At 42.1% G+C, this 15,609-nt stretch overlaps 1 protein-coding gene across 2 annotated transcripts in view; it reads left to right on the top strand.

Annotated features, from left to right (window-relative positions):
• Positions 1-15,609, top strand: part of HECTD2 (HECT domain E3 ubiquitin protein ligase 2) — a 74,082-nt gene that overhangs the window by 8,855 nt on the left and 49,618 nt on the right. The window contains exons 2-3 of one of the 2 annotated variants that reach the window (XM_084635603.1): positions 3,853-3,982; positions 13,035-13,199. In XM_084635603.1, coding sequence (XP_084491729.1) covers positions 3,853-3,982; positions 13,035-13,199 — 295 coding nt within the window. The remainder of the gene's footprint in view (positions 1-3,852; positions 3,983-13,034; positions 13,200-15,609) is intronic. The other variant, XM_084635604.1, reaches the window with a different exon arrangement.

A 15,609-nucleotide genomic window follows, 5' to 3' on the forward strand; every position in this document is an offset into this window, starting at 1 on the left:
GCTGTAGGTGTCCAGATTTCAGCAAGAGAAAGTTTAAGAACTTGCCTTTCACTGAAGAGAATTTGTTTGAGGAGCAGGTGGTGGCCTCTGCAAAGGAAACAAAGGGCACTCTGCAGTCTCTGGGGCCTGTTTCACCTTCACTTTCTTTCTTCAAGGGAGGAAAAGGAAGGGCTCTGCTTCATAAGCAGGTATTCCATTGAGTGCCTTACTCTTGCAGGGAGTTCAGCCTTGATGCCAGAAACTGAAGTGTCCTAAGCCCTCTTTCAGCAAATGTTGTTATTTATAGTACCACAGTTCAAAAAAACCTTGACAAAGGTTCAAGTGTGTTGAGTCCACCTGCCTTTACCAATAGTCTGCCAGGACCTCCTGAGTGGAGGAGGATAGGAAGCATTTTATCTTCAGTGGCGCCTGTTCACCTCAGATATGTGAGTCGTGAGCATTGTTTGGATCTGCAGAATCAGGAAGGGCGAGTGATGCCCAGCAGGAGCAGGGCGGCTGGGCTCCCCACACCACAGAAAGTTGTCAAGATCTGCCTCTCCTTCCCTGTAGTGCGGTACAGTTAGACTCAAAAGGATGCCTTTATTTGCTGCTCACAGGAGCTGGGCTATCTTCTTCACCTGTCTTAAGTCTAATTTATGCACACTTATATGCACATTGGTAACTGCTTCGGTCTATCATTAATTCCTTGAAGGTAGGCTGTCTGTCTGTCTGTCCTCTTGTCAGATTCATGCAGGGGTTTAACTCAGGGGTTCTCAAACTGCGAGTCGGGACCCCTCAGGGGATCACGAGGCTATTACACGGGGGGTCGCAAGCTGTCAGCCTCCACCCCAAACCCTGCTTTGCCTCCAGCATTTATAATGGTGTTAAATATATAAAAATATGTTCTTAATTTATAAGGGGGGGTGTCTCATTCAGAGGCTTGCTATGTGAAAGGGGTCACCAGTACAAAAATTTGAGAACCACTGGTTTAACTCTTTTGAAACTCTTCATTACTAAGCCAGTGCTATAGTGAGTTAAATGTGATCCTAACAAAGATGATGATAACCCTTTTGAATCACTTAGTTCCAGTGAGCTTAAATTTTGTACATGGAAGTCCATTTTTTTCTGATGGCAGTAAGTGAGCTTTAGACCCTCGTGACTGACTGACCACCTTACAAGTTTTTATAAGAATGAGATTTAGACTTATCCAAGACACTCTCCAAGGAAGTGTCAGTTCCTCATTAGCTCCTTTTCTGTGTTTGATGTTGAAAAGTCCTTGATGGTCTGCTTGGAGCAGATTAATGTCATTAGACTGTTCACTTAACTTTTTGTTTCATTTGATACTAGCATTCTGGGCAATGCTGTTTTCCAGAGGACACTTTCTTGTGGTTCAAAGGGATGTTTCTTGTGGTTCACATTGCTGTTCCCTGGCTAGATTGAAATTGAGAAGGCCCTGAAAAGTGTTATACAGTCAGAGATAAGGCTGCTACCACATCCTGTTTCAGAGATGTTTCCATTGCATTTGTCTACAACGTAGATTCATGGTTCTCTGTTCATAATTGAACTCAAGTTGTCTGGCTTTGTATTCTGCATGCCGCAGGACTTGATTGCAAGGTGGCCACCCCAAAAGAGTTTTTCATTTCAGTGTGTTCCTTATTTTCAGCTGACCAATTCTTACATGTTTTTTCCATCAGGTTGTAGATTTATTCTACAGTCTTGTATGTTATACATGATAAGTTTTGAGAGGTATCTTAGTTTTTTGTTTTTAACCTTCAAGATAGAATGAAAGTTTGAATGATAGCCTAGCATGTTGCATGTCAACTTTTCTGTAACCTATTTTTAACACTTCTGGCATGTCAGGGGTTTACAATAGGAAATTGAAATTCGTCAGTCTAGAGGTCCTAGAGATGTCTTGTGCTGTTCTAAATTTGTTCAAATTTGGCTGAGCCATGGAAAATGGCCACTTGTGCAAGTGCAGTAGAAATTTCAAAACCATTTAAAATTTTCCAACTCCTGCCATGCTTCAGTGTGCGATTTTCTGGGCCTTTCTGAGCCCACTGTAGTATTTCAGAATGACTGTGTGTATGTATAGTTTTTCCCAGAACTCTAGCTATATAATTTTTTTATACCTTTTTTTGGTAAGGAATGAGAAAACTTGGGTTTTAAAAAATGGGTGGAATAATGCATTTTCAATATTAATTATTATTATTTATTATTATTTTTAAAATTACAGTTTTGGAGTTCTGCAGATTTATATAAAAGGTTATAATTTAATGTAGAAATGCAAAACAATTCTATATTTGTAGTGGTCAGAGCATTGGCAAGGTTTGTGGGCCAAATTCGTCATTGGATTAGTGTGAGGACCAAATTTATCACTAACAAAAGAGTAAATTCTTGAAGTGAGAAGACCTTGAATCTGCCTATGCCAAATGTGGATTGAGCCTTGAGAGTTCTAATAATCTGCACTCTGCTGCTGACTTCCTGTGTGATCTTGTGCAAACACATAGCTTCTCTGAGCCTCACTTTATTTGTTTGTAAAATAGGAATAATATCACCTTTACACTTCTATGGAATTTTACAAAGTGTTGTTTCTCAAGGGAACTAAAATAATAATCTCCCCCTTCAAACAAGTTGACATAAATAGTCCTTTGCATGTTCCATCATACTGATTCACATAGGCTCTCTGCTAATTTTTAAAGTTTATTTGCATACAACATTGATGGCAATGGTTTATGCAGGTTCCTCACTGGCATCAGATGTTCAAGCAGCTTCTCTTGTTGTCTAACTACAATAGCTAACCTTTTATTTGTAAGCTGAGTGGTAGCCAACATTGAAAACTCAAGTTATTGGTCTTCTGATTGGCCTGTAGATTAACATTACCAGCAGGCAGCCCACAGTTCATGGCCACATGCCTAAGTTCAGGTGCTCAGGGAACCTGCCCAGGGACCTGCTGGGGTAGGGGCGCCCCTCCCTCTGCCTGAACCCAGCCCCGGTCCAGACCTGTTGAGGGAGGGGCGCCTGACCTGTGGCCCCAGCCCTGAGCTGCCACGGTGGGGAGAAGTACCTTCCCACCCCCCACCCAGGTGTTGCTGTGGGAAAAGCGAGCTGGGGGGAGTCCTCTCTCCACGCCATAGCCCTGGAGCACCCTCCTGCACCCCAAACCCCTAATCCCTGACCCCACCCCAGAGCCAGCACCCCCTGCTGGAGCCCTCACAGCCCTTCACCTCAACACTCCACCCCAGCCCTGAGCCCGCTCCCACACTCTAAACCCCTCAGCCCCACTCCTCCCACATGAATTTTCTTACGTGCACCAGTATAAAGGTGTCACACATCTCCTCCATATTGATGGGCACATAACAAAATTCATTCCGCACATGGATGGGGAAAATTAGAGGGAACACTGAAATTGGGAACATTTTTAAATATCAGATTTTTTTTAGGTTTCTGCTCTAAAAACAGTCAGAATACATAAAGGTATTTTGATATAGGAATGTGAGACACACTGTTGGATATGAACTCAGTTACATGCAAAAGAGAAATATGAAGGTAATTATTAATTAGGATACAGTGAGTTAGGATAATACAGTATATTTAAATCATTTTAGTCATATCTGCTACTCCCAATTTATCTGCAGAACTCTTAAGTACATATGGGTTTTAAAACATGAGGAAAATGGGAAGGAATCTTACAGTGGCTTTTGTTACTCAATTTGAAACAAATTTGTTCAAAAATATTTAAGTATTACTCATGGATCTGTTCCTCATTCAAGAGGCATGTTGTTTAAGTGTTCCATAGAATAATTCATGAGTAAAGTTACTTTTGCAATAATAGATATTAGCGCTTTACTATTATTACTGCCTTCCTAATTACAGGGATTGGAAAGAGGAGCCAAAAGCCAATTTTCTACTTTTAGCAATTTTATTTCCACTATCAACCAAAAGAAAGAAGCAGCTGGAAGCAGCAGCTCACCTACACAACTTGTTATACCCAACATCAAAAATGGTAAGAGAATAAAATGCCTTGTTATTTAGTTAAATTATTAAATTATTCTGAGAAATGTTCAATATGCTGCAATCATTAGTTATCTGTATTACCATAGTGCCTTCAAACCTTGACTATGTTGAGTCTAAATTGTGGTAGGCACTGTACAAGCATATGTTAAACAGTCCAATGCTCTGAAGAGCTTACATTCTAAAAGACAAGACCTAACAGGTCTGTGAGACAAACAAGTGGGCTGAGGGATGGAGAACGGAGGACAAAGTAATAGTAATAATCAGAAGGTTTAGTGTAGACTTGCTATATGCACAAATTGCAGAGCCAGTCAGTAGCATGTAATCACAGCTTGCCACCTGCCTATCCATTGTCAGATGGCAGATTTTGTAGACATCATGACTACATGGGTTTTAAAGATGGGTTTTAAAGAGGTACTTGATGGGTTTTAAAGAGGTACTTGAAGAAGAATAATGTAGATATTCTGAAGGAGAAAGTGGGCTATACCTTGCAGGATTGGGTCCTATATTACTTTAAAATGATGGTATCTGCATCCATGCTGGCTATAGTGTGAATTCTGTACTAGGTATATTAAAAAAAATCTAACATTAAATTTCGTAGCTGTTCTTGAGTAGACAAGTACCTCAAATCATTGATCTGCAAAAGGCAAGGCAATTACGAATCTGTAAATCACGTATTTGATCTTAAATTAGATATTTTGGACAGGATTCTCCAGTCTGCTCAGGTTATTTTGCACAATACAAACAGAGCAAAGTAGCCTGAAAGTAGTCAGAAAAGGCTAGTGGAGGATTATCCCAGTGTAGAGTTGGGAGTGGGTGTGTCAGGGACAACATGTGGGTAAAGCCTAGATGGGAGGTGTTTTATGAAGCAGGTCAGAGCTGTGCCCTCTGCTTCACTGGCGTAGGTCAATTCAGGATTTCTCTGTGCAGCCCTAGCTTAAACCAGGGCGACGGGTCCTGAAACAAGAAGCTGCAGCCAGCTCCCTGTGGCCCTCCCTCTCACCCTTATAATTGTAAATAAAACCTTTCAAATGTAAACTGAGTATAAACTGATGCAGTGCTGTTAAATCTGAAAGAGCTCTGAAAAAGGTAAAATTATTCATGCAAATCAGTGCAGTGTTAACTCTGGAAGCTAAAGATGACAATTTGTTAATATAAAAACAACAAGGAGTCCAGTGGCACCTTAAAGACTAACAGATTTATTTGAGCATAAGCTTTCGTGGGTAAAAACCTCACTTCAGATGCATGGAGTGAAAGTTACAGATGCAGGCATAAATGTACTGACACATGAAGAGAAGGGAGTTACCTCACAAGTGGAGAACCAGTGTTGACAGGGCCAATTCGATCAGGGTGGATGTAGTCCACTCCCAACAATAGATGAGGAGGTGTCAATTCCAGAAGAGGCAAAGCTGCTTCTGTAATGAGCCAGCCACTCCCAGTCCCTATTCAAGCCCAAATTAATGGTGTTAAATTTGCAAATGAATTTTAGTTCTGCTGTTTCTCTTTGAAGTCTGTTTCTGAAGTTTTTTTGTTCAAGTATAGCTACTTTCAAATCTGTTATAGAACGTTCAGGAAGATTGAAGTGTTCTCCCACTGGCTTCTGTGTGTTACCATTCCTGATGTCTGATTTGTGTCCATTTATTCTTTTCAATAGGGACTGTCCGGTTTGGCCAATGTACATGGCAGAGGGGCATTGCTGGCACAGGATGACATATATAACATAAGTAGACATGCAGGTGAATGAGTCTCTGATGGTGTGGCTGATGTGGTTGGGTCCTCTGATGGTGTCACTAGAGTAGATAGGGGAACAGAGTAGGCAACAAGGTTTGCTACAGGGATTGGTTCCTGGGTTAATGTTTCTGTGGTGTGGTGTATAGTTGCTGGTGAGTATTTGCTTCAGGTTGGGGGGCTGTCTGTAAGGAAGGACTGGTCTGAAAGTAGCTATACTTGAACAAAAAAACTTCAGAAACAGACTTCAAAGAGAAACAGCAGAATTAAAATTTGTTTGCAAATTTAACACCATTAATTTGGGCTTGAATAGGGACTGGGAGTGGCTGGCTCATTACAGAAGCAGCTTTGCCTCTTCTGGAATTGACACCTCCTCATCTATTGTTGGGAGTGGACTACATCCACTCTGATCGAATTGGCTCTGTCAACACTGGTTCCCCACTTGTGAGGAAACTCCCTTCTCTTCATGTGTCAGTACATTTATGTCTGCATCTGTAACTTTCACTCCATGTATCTGAAGAAGTGAGGTTTTTACCAACGAAAGCTTATGCTCAAATAAATCTGTTAGTCTTTAAGGTGCCGCCAGACTCCTTGTTGTTTTTGTGGATACAGACTAACATGGCTACCCCCTGATACTTGACACTAATTTGTTAACATTAAATTCGCTGCTAATCATTTTTAACAGAAATGTGCAATTAATGTGCTTATTTCACAATCCCAAACCATTTCCTTTGTCTTGCTGGTGCCACAACCCCCAGTTGTTTCCTTTTCAGCTATAAAACTTCAGCATTGTGAAAAATTGTACAATGCAATCTTCATAGAATCATAGAATATCAGGGTTGGAAGGGACCTCAGGAGATCATCTAGTCCAACCCCCTGCTCAAATCCCTAAATGGCCCCCTCAAGGATTGGAATGACCCCCTCACAACCCTGGGTTTAGCAGGCCAATGCTCAAACCACTGAGCTGTCCCTCCCCTTGTGTTGTCAATACAAAAATCTGCAGCACATTGAAAGTTGGAAGAGTAAAATAAATGTAATATTGAAATAAGTAACACAATGGATATAGTACCTTTTCTGGAATTCACGTCCATATTTAAATTTTTAAAAAATCTCAAAATTTCAATTTATCTGTAATTGACAGAGAATATCTTGTCCTTCACTTGAGTGCCAGAAGAATTTAGGTCCAGCTTTTTGAAGGGAACATAGACGCCTGGTTATAGTTATTACCCCAGCAATAGTGATTTTTTTTAACTTGTATGTATTCATTCAGAAAAACACTTATTTTGATTATGACTATATTTTCTCCTTATTATACAATCAATCCTGCAAACACTTGAGTAGACTCACAGAATTTGCTAGAACTCACATATTTGCAGAATCAGGACCTAATTTCATAATATTCTGTTATGATGAGGGTAGGAATTTTTTCAAAACTTGTTTGATTGTGTCTTTCATAGATTGTACCAGATACTGATATATAACTTTATGCTTTGGGAAATCGCTCATTGATATAAACCCAACATTTTTAAAAGCTTTTCCTTGGTATTCCTTTACTTTAATGAGAATTATGGTATTTGTTTAAAAAAAATACAAGTGAATGAATACATTAAAACACCTTAATAAATTAGTTAGTGGTATGTAATATATACCATGAAAAAGATGTGATAAGGCAAGTACTGTTGATAACACAAATTATGTTTAAGTACAATTGGTATAATAGCAGCTACAAAGATTGAATTGATATAACAATATGATACAATAAATATCTATAATGAAAAGTCTTTTTAATCAGGCTGTTTTTTCTAGTTTTACTGTGTAGTTAAAATATAGATAGGGTTTTTTCACTTTGGCTGACTGGAAAGGCTGATTGCTCAATGGTTATCAAGTTATTTCAGAAATGCCACTGTTCTAGATCTTTCATTTTTAATATCTTTGTAATAATCACTCCCCCCATACCAGTAAGGTTTTGTTCCTCAGAGTTTTCACATTGCTTGTTGCATATTGGTTAAGGTTTTACCTAATGTAACTAAGCAACCAGCTAAAAATGGTTACACAATATTATAAGAAAAGAAAACATTATTGCTGCTTATCAATTCAGCACATAAAGTTCCAAGTATTAGCTGAATGGAACTCAACTACCAGGTTTTTAATTCTGAATATTTTTGTACCTTTACAGAGCATTATGATATTGTGGAGCAACTGTGCATTCGTTGTGCATGGTGAGGGTGTTTAGAATAGAAGTTTGAGATTAATTTAATATCTCACTGTCCTCTTTGTTGCTGATTACTGCTTTTGCCTTCAGATTGTTTACAAGTTTAGCTGTGAGAACAGGCAAGAAACACTCTCGAAAATCAGTGCTACTGATACTCAAAGGTCTGAGAACAGGTCTCATCTGTTATCGTCTCATGAGTGGTATCTGAATAAGTCACATCAGTAGTTTGGCTCTACCGTTACTGTGAGTGAAAAGAACCGACATTCTTTCTTCAGCTGCAGCTTCCTGCTGAGATTAGTGGAATTGGCAGCAGACTAGGAATAATACTTTGGTGTTTGGTTAATTAGAAAAAATGTAAACTCACAAACAAGTTTTAGTGAAAATGGATACCTATTGGATTGCAGATAAAAGATTTAGATGAGCTTAGGTTTAACATGCATTTATTGTACATGACATCTTTTTGTATAGCATCTTTCATCCAAACAATACCTCAAAATCCTTATACATAATTTAATAATAAAAAGAGAAAAAAATTAGTAGTATAAATAAGGGAGAAACAAGATATTTGAAAAGAGAGAGAGGGTCAATGAAATGTGTTTTAAGTATGATGTGTTATAGTTTGTTTGATCTGACTAAGCTTAGCAAAGGCAGGGCAGATTGAAAAATCAAGATAAAATGTGGAGTTAGAGTAAAAGACCTCAATGAAACCCTTTTTCTTCTATTTGGAGAAGATGTTCTAACATCATAGTGACTAAAAGTTGGAAGGTAGAGTAGACACAGTAAAACTGATCTGCAAAGAAGTTAGAGTTGAATTTGTAGACTTTGATTACCTCTGCGTCCTATTTAATTCAGTAGAAGGATTCTTAAAGAAGGATGACCTCCCTTTGTCCTGTGCTTTATTATAGACTAATGGAACCTTGGTGCTGCAGTCCTGATGATTCAATAGGTGACATTCTTCTCTCCAAGTCAATGACAAACCAGTGATTGAGTGCCAGATCACGGAGTTGCTAAGATGCCATCTTTTTAGAGAGAACAAAAATGAAAGTTTTGATTACACATGATCATTCTAAAATTCTTCTTTGAGTAGTGTCCCTGTGGGTGCTCTGCTTCAGGTGCACATGTGCCTCTTGAACCATTGATTAGAGATTTTCCGTTAGTAGCATCCATGCAACCTGCTCATGTGCTCTGTACAACCTTATGGCGTATATAGGGCTGCATGGGCTGAGGGTATATAGGGCTGCATGGGCGAACCACCTTCAGTTCCTTCTCTACTACCTTGGACTCAGATGGAGCTCTAGCATGTCTACGTCATGTGTACCTGAGTGTGTTTACAGTTGTTGTTATTTAGTTAGTGTTAGTTGTTATTAGTATAGGAATAGTTAGATAGCTTTGAAAGATATCAGTTTGTCCTCTCCCCCTTTTTTTCTGAGGAATTGATCTGCCATGCCTGGCTCACCAGGTTTCAAATGCTGCCTCTCTAGTTGGGAGGCTGTCCCGGTCAGTGTTGGCCACTCCAAGTGCATGCATTGCTTGGGATGTAATTTTTGCCTGGCTCTCAAATCTAGAACATGGGAGAATCAGGAGACCAAATTGAAGCAGCTATTGATCACCTCCAAGTCAGGTCAGGAGACCGCCCTCAAACATATGTGTCTGAGCAGATCCAGTGCTCCTTTATCTTCAGCTAAGGTATCTCCTAGGAAGGGAAAGAACTCAGAGGACTCAGGGAAGACTCCAAAAAAGAAGAGCTCTGTCTCTCATCACAAGGAGTCAGCTCCCAAGAAGCCCTGATCTCCCACTAGGTCTATGGTGTTGGAAACCTTGACCTTTCAACTTGGTACAACTTGGTTTCAACTTGGTGGCAAACTCTTCCTCCAGAACCAGTGAAATAGGGAGAGCCCAGAGCACTTCAGAGAAACAAAGCTTCAGCAGGGCCCCAGTACTGACCATGAAGGACAGGGAGGTACAAGACATGCATTCCTCCAGAATGGCACTGTCTACCTCAGCCTTACCAACAGTACCTTCACACTCGGTTCCATCATTATCAACAAAATTGAAGCCTTTGGCACCAGTGCCTACAAGCTCCAAACCAACAGTTTTATGTGCTGTATTAGTACTGACCCACTTGGTACCTCAGAAATTCTGCTACAGCAGGGACTTGTCAGTGTTAGACAAGCAGGAGTCCCCACTGCTCATAGGGACCGAACAACTCTCAGTGCTGTGACCCCAGTCTCCAGATTACCATTGCTTCCCAATACTGCAGAATTCTCTGCCCTTTCCTGTTGGGGCCCTCCCAGTGGATAACATTGAGGATGCTGAAGGAAACATTCAATCAGACTTCTCCTTTTCAGTGCAGAATTCACCTCCACATCATTCCAGGACCCCATATTTTGACAAAAACCCTCATCCATATCAGGAATGGTGGAATCAGCCCTGAGTAATATCCCTTCTCCTGCATGGGCTTTCCCATTTGCTATACTGGGATCCTTGGGTGATGTATCGGCGGAAATTTACCAGATCTCCATCTCCATTTCAAAGGGACATTAGGGCCACGCAGTCCCCTATACCAAGCCACCACCATGAAGAGACCTTAGAGGAATAGGAGGTTAGGGTGGACAAGGAGGCTACCCCTCAATCCCCTATTTCATCTCCAGATGAGGCACCATTGATGGCCAACAATTTTTGTCAATTCTAGGACCTTGTGAAGAGGGTGGCTAATGCCCTCCACATACCTCTTGAGGAGGGTAAAGACTCTCAACATGAGCACCTGGACATTTTGCTGTCAGCAACACCCACCCAGGTTGTACTACCAATTAATGCAGTGCTCCTGGATCCAGAAAAAAATGTGTAGCAAACTCCTGCCACCATCATACCAACTTGTAAATTGGCGGATAAAAAATACTCTGTTCCTACAAGGGACTCAGAATTTTTGTTTTCTCACCGCTAGTTTAGTTCACTGCAGATAGATGCTGTAAACGAGCGGCATCAACAGCAGGTCTAAAGGCGTATTTATCCATGACCCTCCAGTTTTAGATTGCAAGCTATTAGGTGATCATGAACAAGTATGATTACACAAATTACAAGAAGTTTGCATCCTTTATTGAATATCTTCTACAGGAGCATTTCAGGTCATCGTTAAGGAGGGTCACTTATTAGTAAGGCAGCTTGGGCAGCCCCTGGACAGCTGCACCAGCCACTGCTGGGCAATCTCGGGCCGCTGTCCCCTACCCCTCTGCAGCAACAGGAGTTTGGGTGTGAGAGGGGGCTCAAGGCTGGGGGTTGGAATGCGGGAGGGGATGAGGGCTCTGGGCAGCACTTAACTTGCGGGCTCCCCAGAAACGGTGACATGTCCCTCCCTCAGCTCCTAGCTCTGCATGCTGCCTCTGCCCACAGGCACCGCTCCCACAGCTCCCATTGGTCTTGGTTCCCAGCTAATGGAGGCTGCGGAGCCAGGGCTTGGGGCAGGGGCAGCGCACGGAGTTAGGAGCGGAGGGAGGGACATGTTGCCGCTTCCGAGGAGCCGGGTAGGGAGCCTGTCATCCCTGGAACCCCCTCCCCCAGCCACAGCGGGCGTCCCAGGCTCCATGCTGCCGCTCACCCCCTTCACCCCCCTCCCCCGCACCAGCAGGGGTCACAGGCTGCTCCCCACTGAGCACCCGTGGTGCCCCCCAGACTGCCCCCAAGTACCCATGGCACCCTCTGGGCTGCCCCCCCATGAGCACCTGTGGCAGCGCCCCCCCCCGCCGCTCCAAGATTTAGTCAAGGGTACATAGTACAGGTCACAGGTCATGAATTTTTGTTTACTGCTTGTGACCTGTCCATGACTTTTATTTAAAATAGCTGTGACCAAAACGTAGCCTTACTTATTAGCCAAAACCTTTCTTCAAGTGTCCTTAGATGCTGCAGATTATCTCCACAGCAATTGTCATGCACAGGACATCTTGGCACCAGTCATCAGGGTTTCTGAGAATGGTTCAGAATACTGGTGAAAACCTCCTGGTTGATGGTCAAAAACTCTTCTCAGGAACTACAGACAAGTCCCTGCATATACTGAAGGACTCTAGGGCCACGCTAAGGTGTCTGGGTATATACACCCCCACAAAGCGGAGATGGGCGGGTCGTGTAGTCTGCCGGCAAGACAATAGGTGGACAACCCTCATCAGTGACTGGATGTTCAGAGACTACAACCAACCTTTGGGCAGACCGAAAACGCTCTGGGCTGATCCCATGACAAAAGTCTTGGGCCAGAAATGGAACGAATGTGCTCACAACAAAATGAATGGTGTGACGTCGACTTATGTTCGTGGAAGGATGGACGAAGACAAGCTGCACAAAGGTGAAACAGCAGAAGATTTAGCAGGTCTTAAACTGCCCAGTGATTGCTCCCAGCTCAGTTCTCCAGTTTTCGCTAAACCACCAAACCTGCTAGAAAAAGACAAAGGTTCCAAAGGAGAAGAGCATTTCACCCTTCATCACTGAGTACCCAGTCATCATCGAAACAGCAATTTTCATGAGTTGGTCAAGGGTTTGACTCCTCCCTCACCTATAGTTTGTAAGCTGCAACCCTTTGCCCACTTCCCCACTTTTGGAGACTGCCTTTGCCATTTCCAGCAGGTCTTATGGTATGTTGCAACAGACAAGTGGGTTGTGGAGGTAATAACTTTGGGCTACACCATTCCCACATTGCCACCCAGCAGCAGCTGTTACCTGCCCACTCCCTGTGACCCATAATCCACAGAGGTTCAACGTGGATCCTTAGCTAGGTGTCATGACTACCCTGCTTCTCTGTTCCTGAACTCTCCGTATTTATCTCCGCTCTGACTTGGATTCTGATTCCTGATTGACCCCTGGAACTGCAACAGAGACCCTAGTACCTGGTATTGACCTTTGGCCTGATTTCTGATTGTCTCTGACCCTTGGCTCAACTCCTGACTCTGACTCCAGTTTGACTCTTGACCCTGATACTGGCTCTGACCCCGGCTTCAGTTCCGGAATCTCAAGCTCCTGCCACTAGTCCTGCCTACCTTCGCCCATAGTCTTGACAAGTACTATGTTATCAGTTAATGTTCAGAAGATGATACCTGGATTAATTTTTTTAATGTTACAGATTACTACAAATGGAAGAAGTACTTCAGATTGATTTCCCATCTTCAGCAAAAAAGAAGCAGTTCAATGGTATTGAACTTTGTTTACTATGCCAAAGGAGTTGTAATGAGGCACTGGTTAAAACGTCAGCATCCATCCAGAAATAACTGGAATCCATCTTCAAATGGTATGCATATAGTTACATAACTTACATTACTTAACATAATTACAATCCCAGAGTAATTTATTACAGTATCCTTGTTTTTCTTTGGTCTCAATCATTTTTAGGCATCAATGGGGAGACAAAGAATACCAGCTAGTGGCTGAATCTTTGGAGAATATCACGTCGGAGGACCTGATTGAACATAACACTTGGCATTGTGAACCACATTTTTGTAGGGAAAAAGTTGTGATATGCTGTAGAATCACACACCCAAACACTCGTTGCCCTTCAAAAATGCTAACTAGATGTCATCTTTGAAAAGCATACTGATGTATTTTAAGTTGTTTCTCAAAGGGTACAGGACTTGCAAGACGAGTTCCACACATCCAGTGTACATTCCGTATTCAGTGACCATTATTGTCCATGATGGAGAGCTACAATATCACAGAATGGATCATGAAATTTAATGAGTTTGAATTGGTGACAAAGACAACTTTTGGACTAGTGCAGTAATGCATGAAGATGCTTGAGACTTTGCTGCTCTTTATTCGATCTGCTAATTAGAATTTGTATCTCACACTGGAAGACATAGCAAAATTCATTTTTGCTTTAGATTTAACCAGCTATTCTGGGATGATTGCCTGCTACCTCGCTGAAATAAGAGGTGTGAAAAGTTTGACCCTGACATGGGAGGAATTTCAAAAAGGATTAATGTGTTAATTAAATTTCAAAAAGGCTGCTAAAAGGTCACCAGTTCCCTTCTGTTATCTTATTATCAAACTATCTTACTGGACGGTATTAGATTCAGCTTCCAAAGCCTCTTTCCTCACTCTGAAGGTTCTCGGAATGCATGAGACAGTCACTGATGATGTCATAAATTAACTGGAGGCATTAATATATACCAAGTTTACCATTTGAAGACTAACATTACGACACTTACAGAACTATGTTGATGGATGTTTTCTAAGAAGCAGATAAACTGAGAAAAATTGCCATTGATGTGGGGTACTATTTATACTTGGTGTCATGAGGGCAAATTATCAAGCAATGGAATGGCGCTGAGATGATCGACCATATCCAAAACTACCCTCCCCTATTGGGCATGGTTGGGTCTTGGAGAAAGAACTGATCATACCAGTTATGTGTGAATTACCATGTGGTCCCAGATCAGTACTTCAGCTAATCAAATGCTCGTGTGCAAAGACCAGATGCTCACCATCCTGCAAATGTTTGGCCAGCAGCCTGCCTTGCACAGACATATGCAAGTGCAGCTCAGACAAGGATCAGTGTGAGAATATGTCTAGCAATGGTGCCCTAGACGGAGATGACACTGATGGTGACTTTGATAAATAAATGTTTTCAGTCCTACATGTCAAGGCTAACTTCACTAGAATTACAAAAGATCAATGTCTTTTTTTATGTAAGCAATGCATCCCTCTGTTAAGGTATAATTTTAAAAATGTTGATTTTAAACATTTTCTCAAATATATGTTTACATAATTGTTCTAGGTTTATCATGTTTGGTGCCTTTGTGTTGATGGGGGAAAGGGCTCTTGAATGATATCCAACTGGAAGCATTTCTGACAGCACTGTATTATCAACTGTATTATCAAAATTTCTACCAATCGGAGGACCTGAAGCTGGGTGCCAGGGGAGCAGTAAGCCCCCTTACCATGTCACAGAAGTTGGCACAATTGAAACTGTGATTCTGTAGGTTTTTAGGAATCAAATGATACCTCCATCACCTTTCTATCACTAATTTGCCCACGGAATGAAATTTTACTATATTGTGTTCCCAGATTTATGCTAAAAAATTGTGGTAGAGCTGTGAAAAATATAATATAGGGCTGTCGATTAATCGCAGTTTTAACTCACGCGATTAACTCAAAAAAATTAATCACAGTTTAATCACACTGTTAAACAATAATAGAATACCAATTGAAATTTATTATAAATACTTTTTGGATGTTTTCTACATTTTCAGATACAGTAAGAGCTGTTTTATTCAGTATGTTGGAGGAATGGGGGTTGCCGGTAACTGAAAAATGCCAGTTAACTAAGAGGGAGGGAGTTTGGGTGCGGGAGGGAACTCAAGACAGCAGGTTGGGGCGCGGGAGTGGGTGCGGGCTGCCTCCGCCTGCAGGCACCGTCCCCACGGCCAATGGGTGCTGCGAAGCTAATGCTTGGGGGTACGGCAGGGGCAGCCTGCCGCACCTCTGCCTGAGAGCAGCCAGGAGAGGTCGCCGCTTTCCTACCCCAAGCATTAGCTCCACAGCTCCCTCTGGCTATGGGGACGGTGCCTGCAGGCGGAGGCAGCCCGCACCCACTCCTGCGTCCCAACCTGCTGTCTTGAGTTCCCTACTGCACTCAAACTGTATGAGCGCCCTCCGGATCCCCGAATACCCTCCTGCGCCACACCCGCTGCCCCGAGCCT

Source organism: Lepidochelys olivacea (assembly GCF_965140295.1).
Source record: "Lepidochelys olivacea isolate rLepOli2 genome assembly, chromosome: 7".
Lineage (NCBI taxonomy): Eukaryota > Metazoa > Chordata > Testudines > Cheloniidae > Lepidochelys > Lepidochelys olivacea.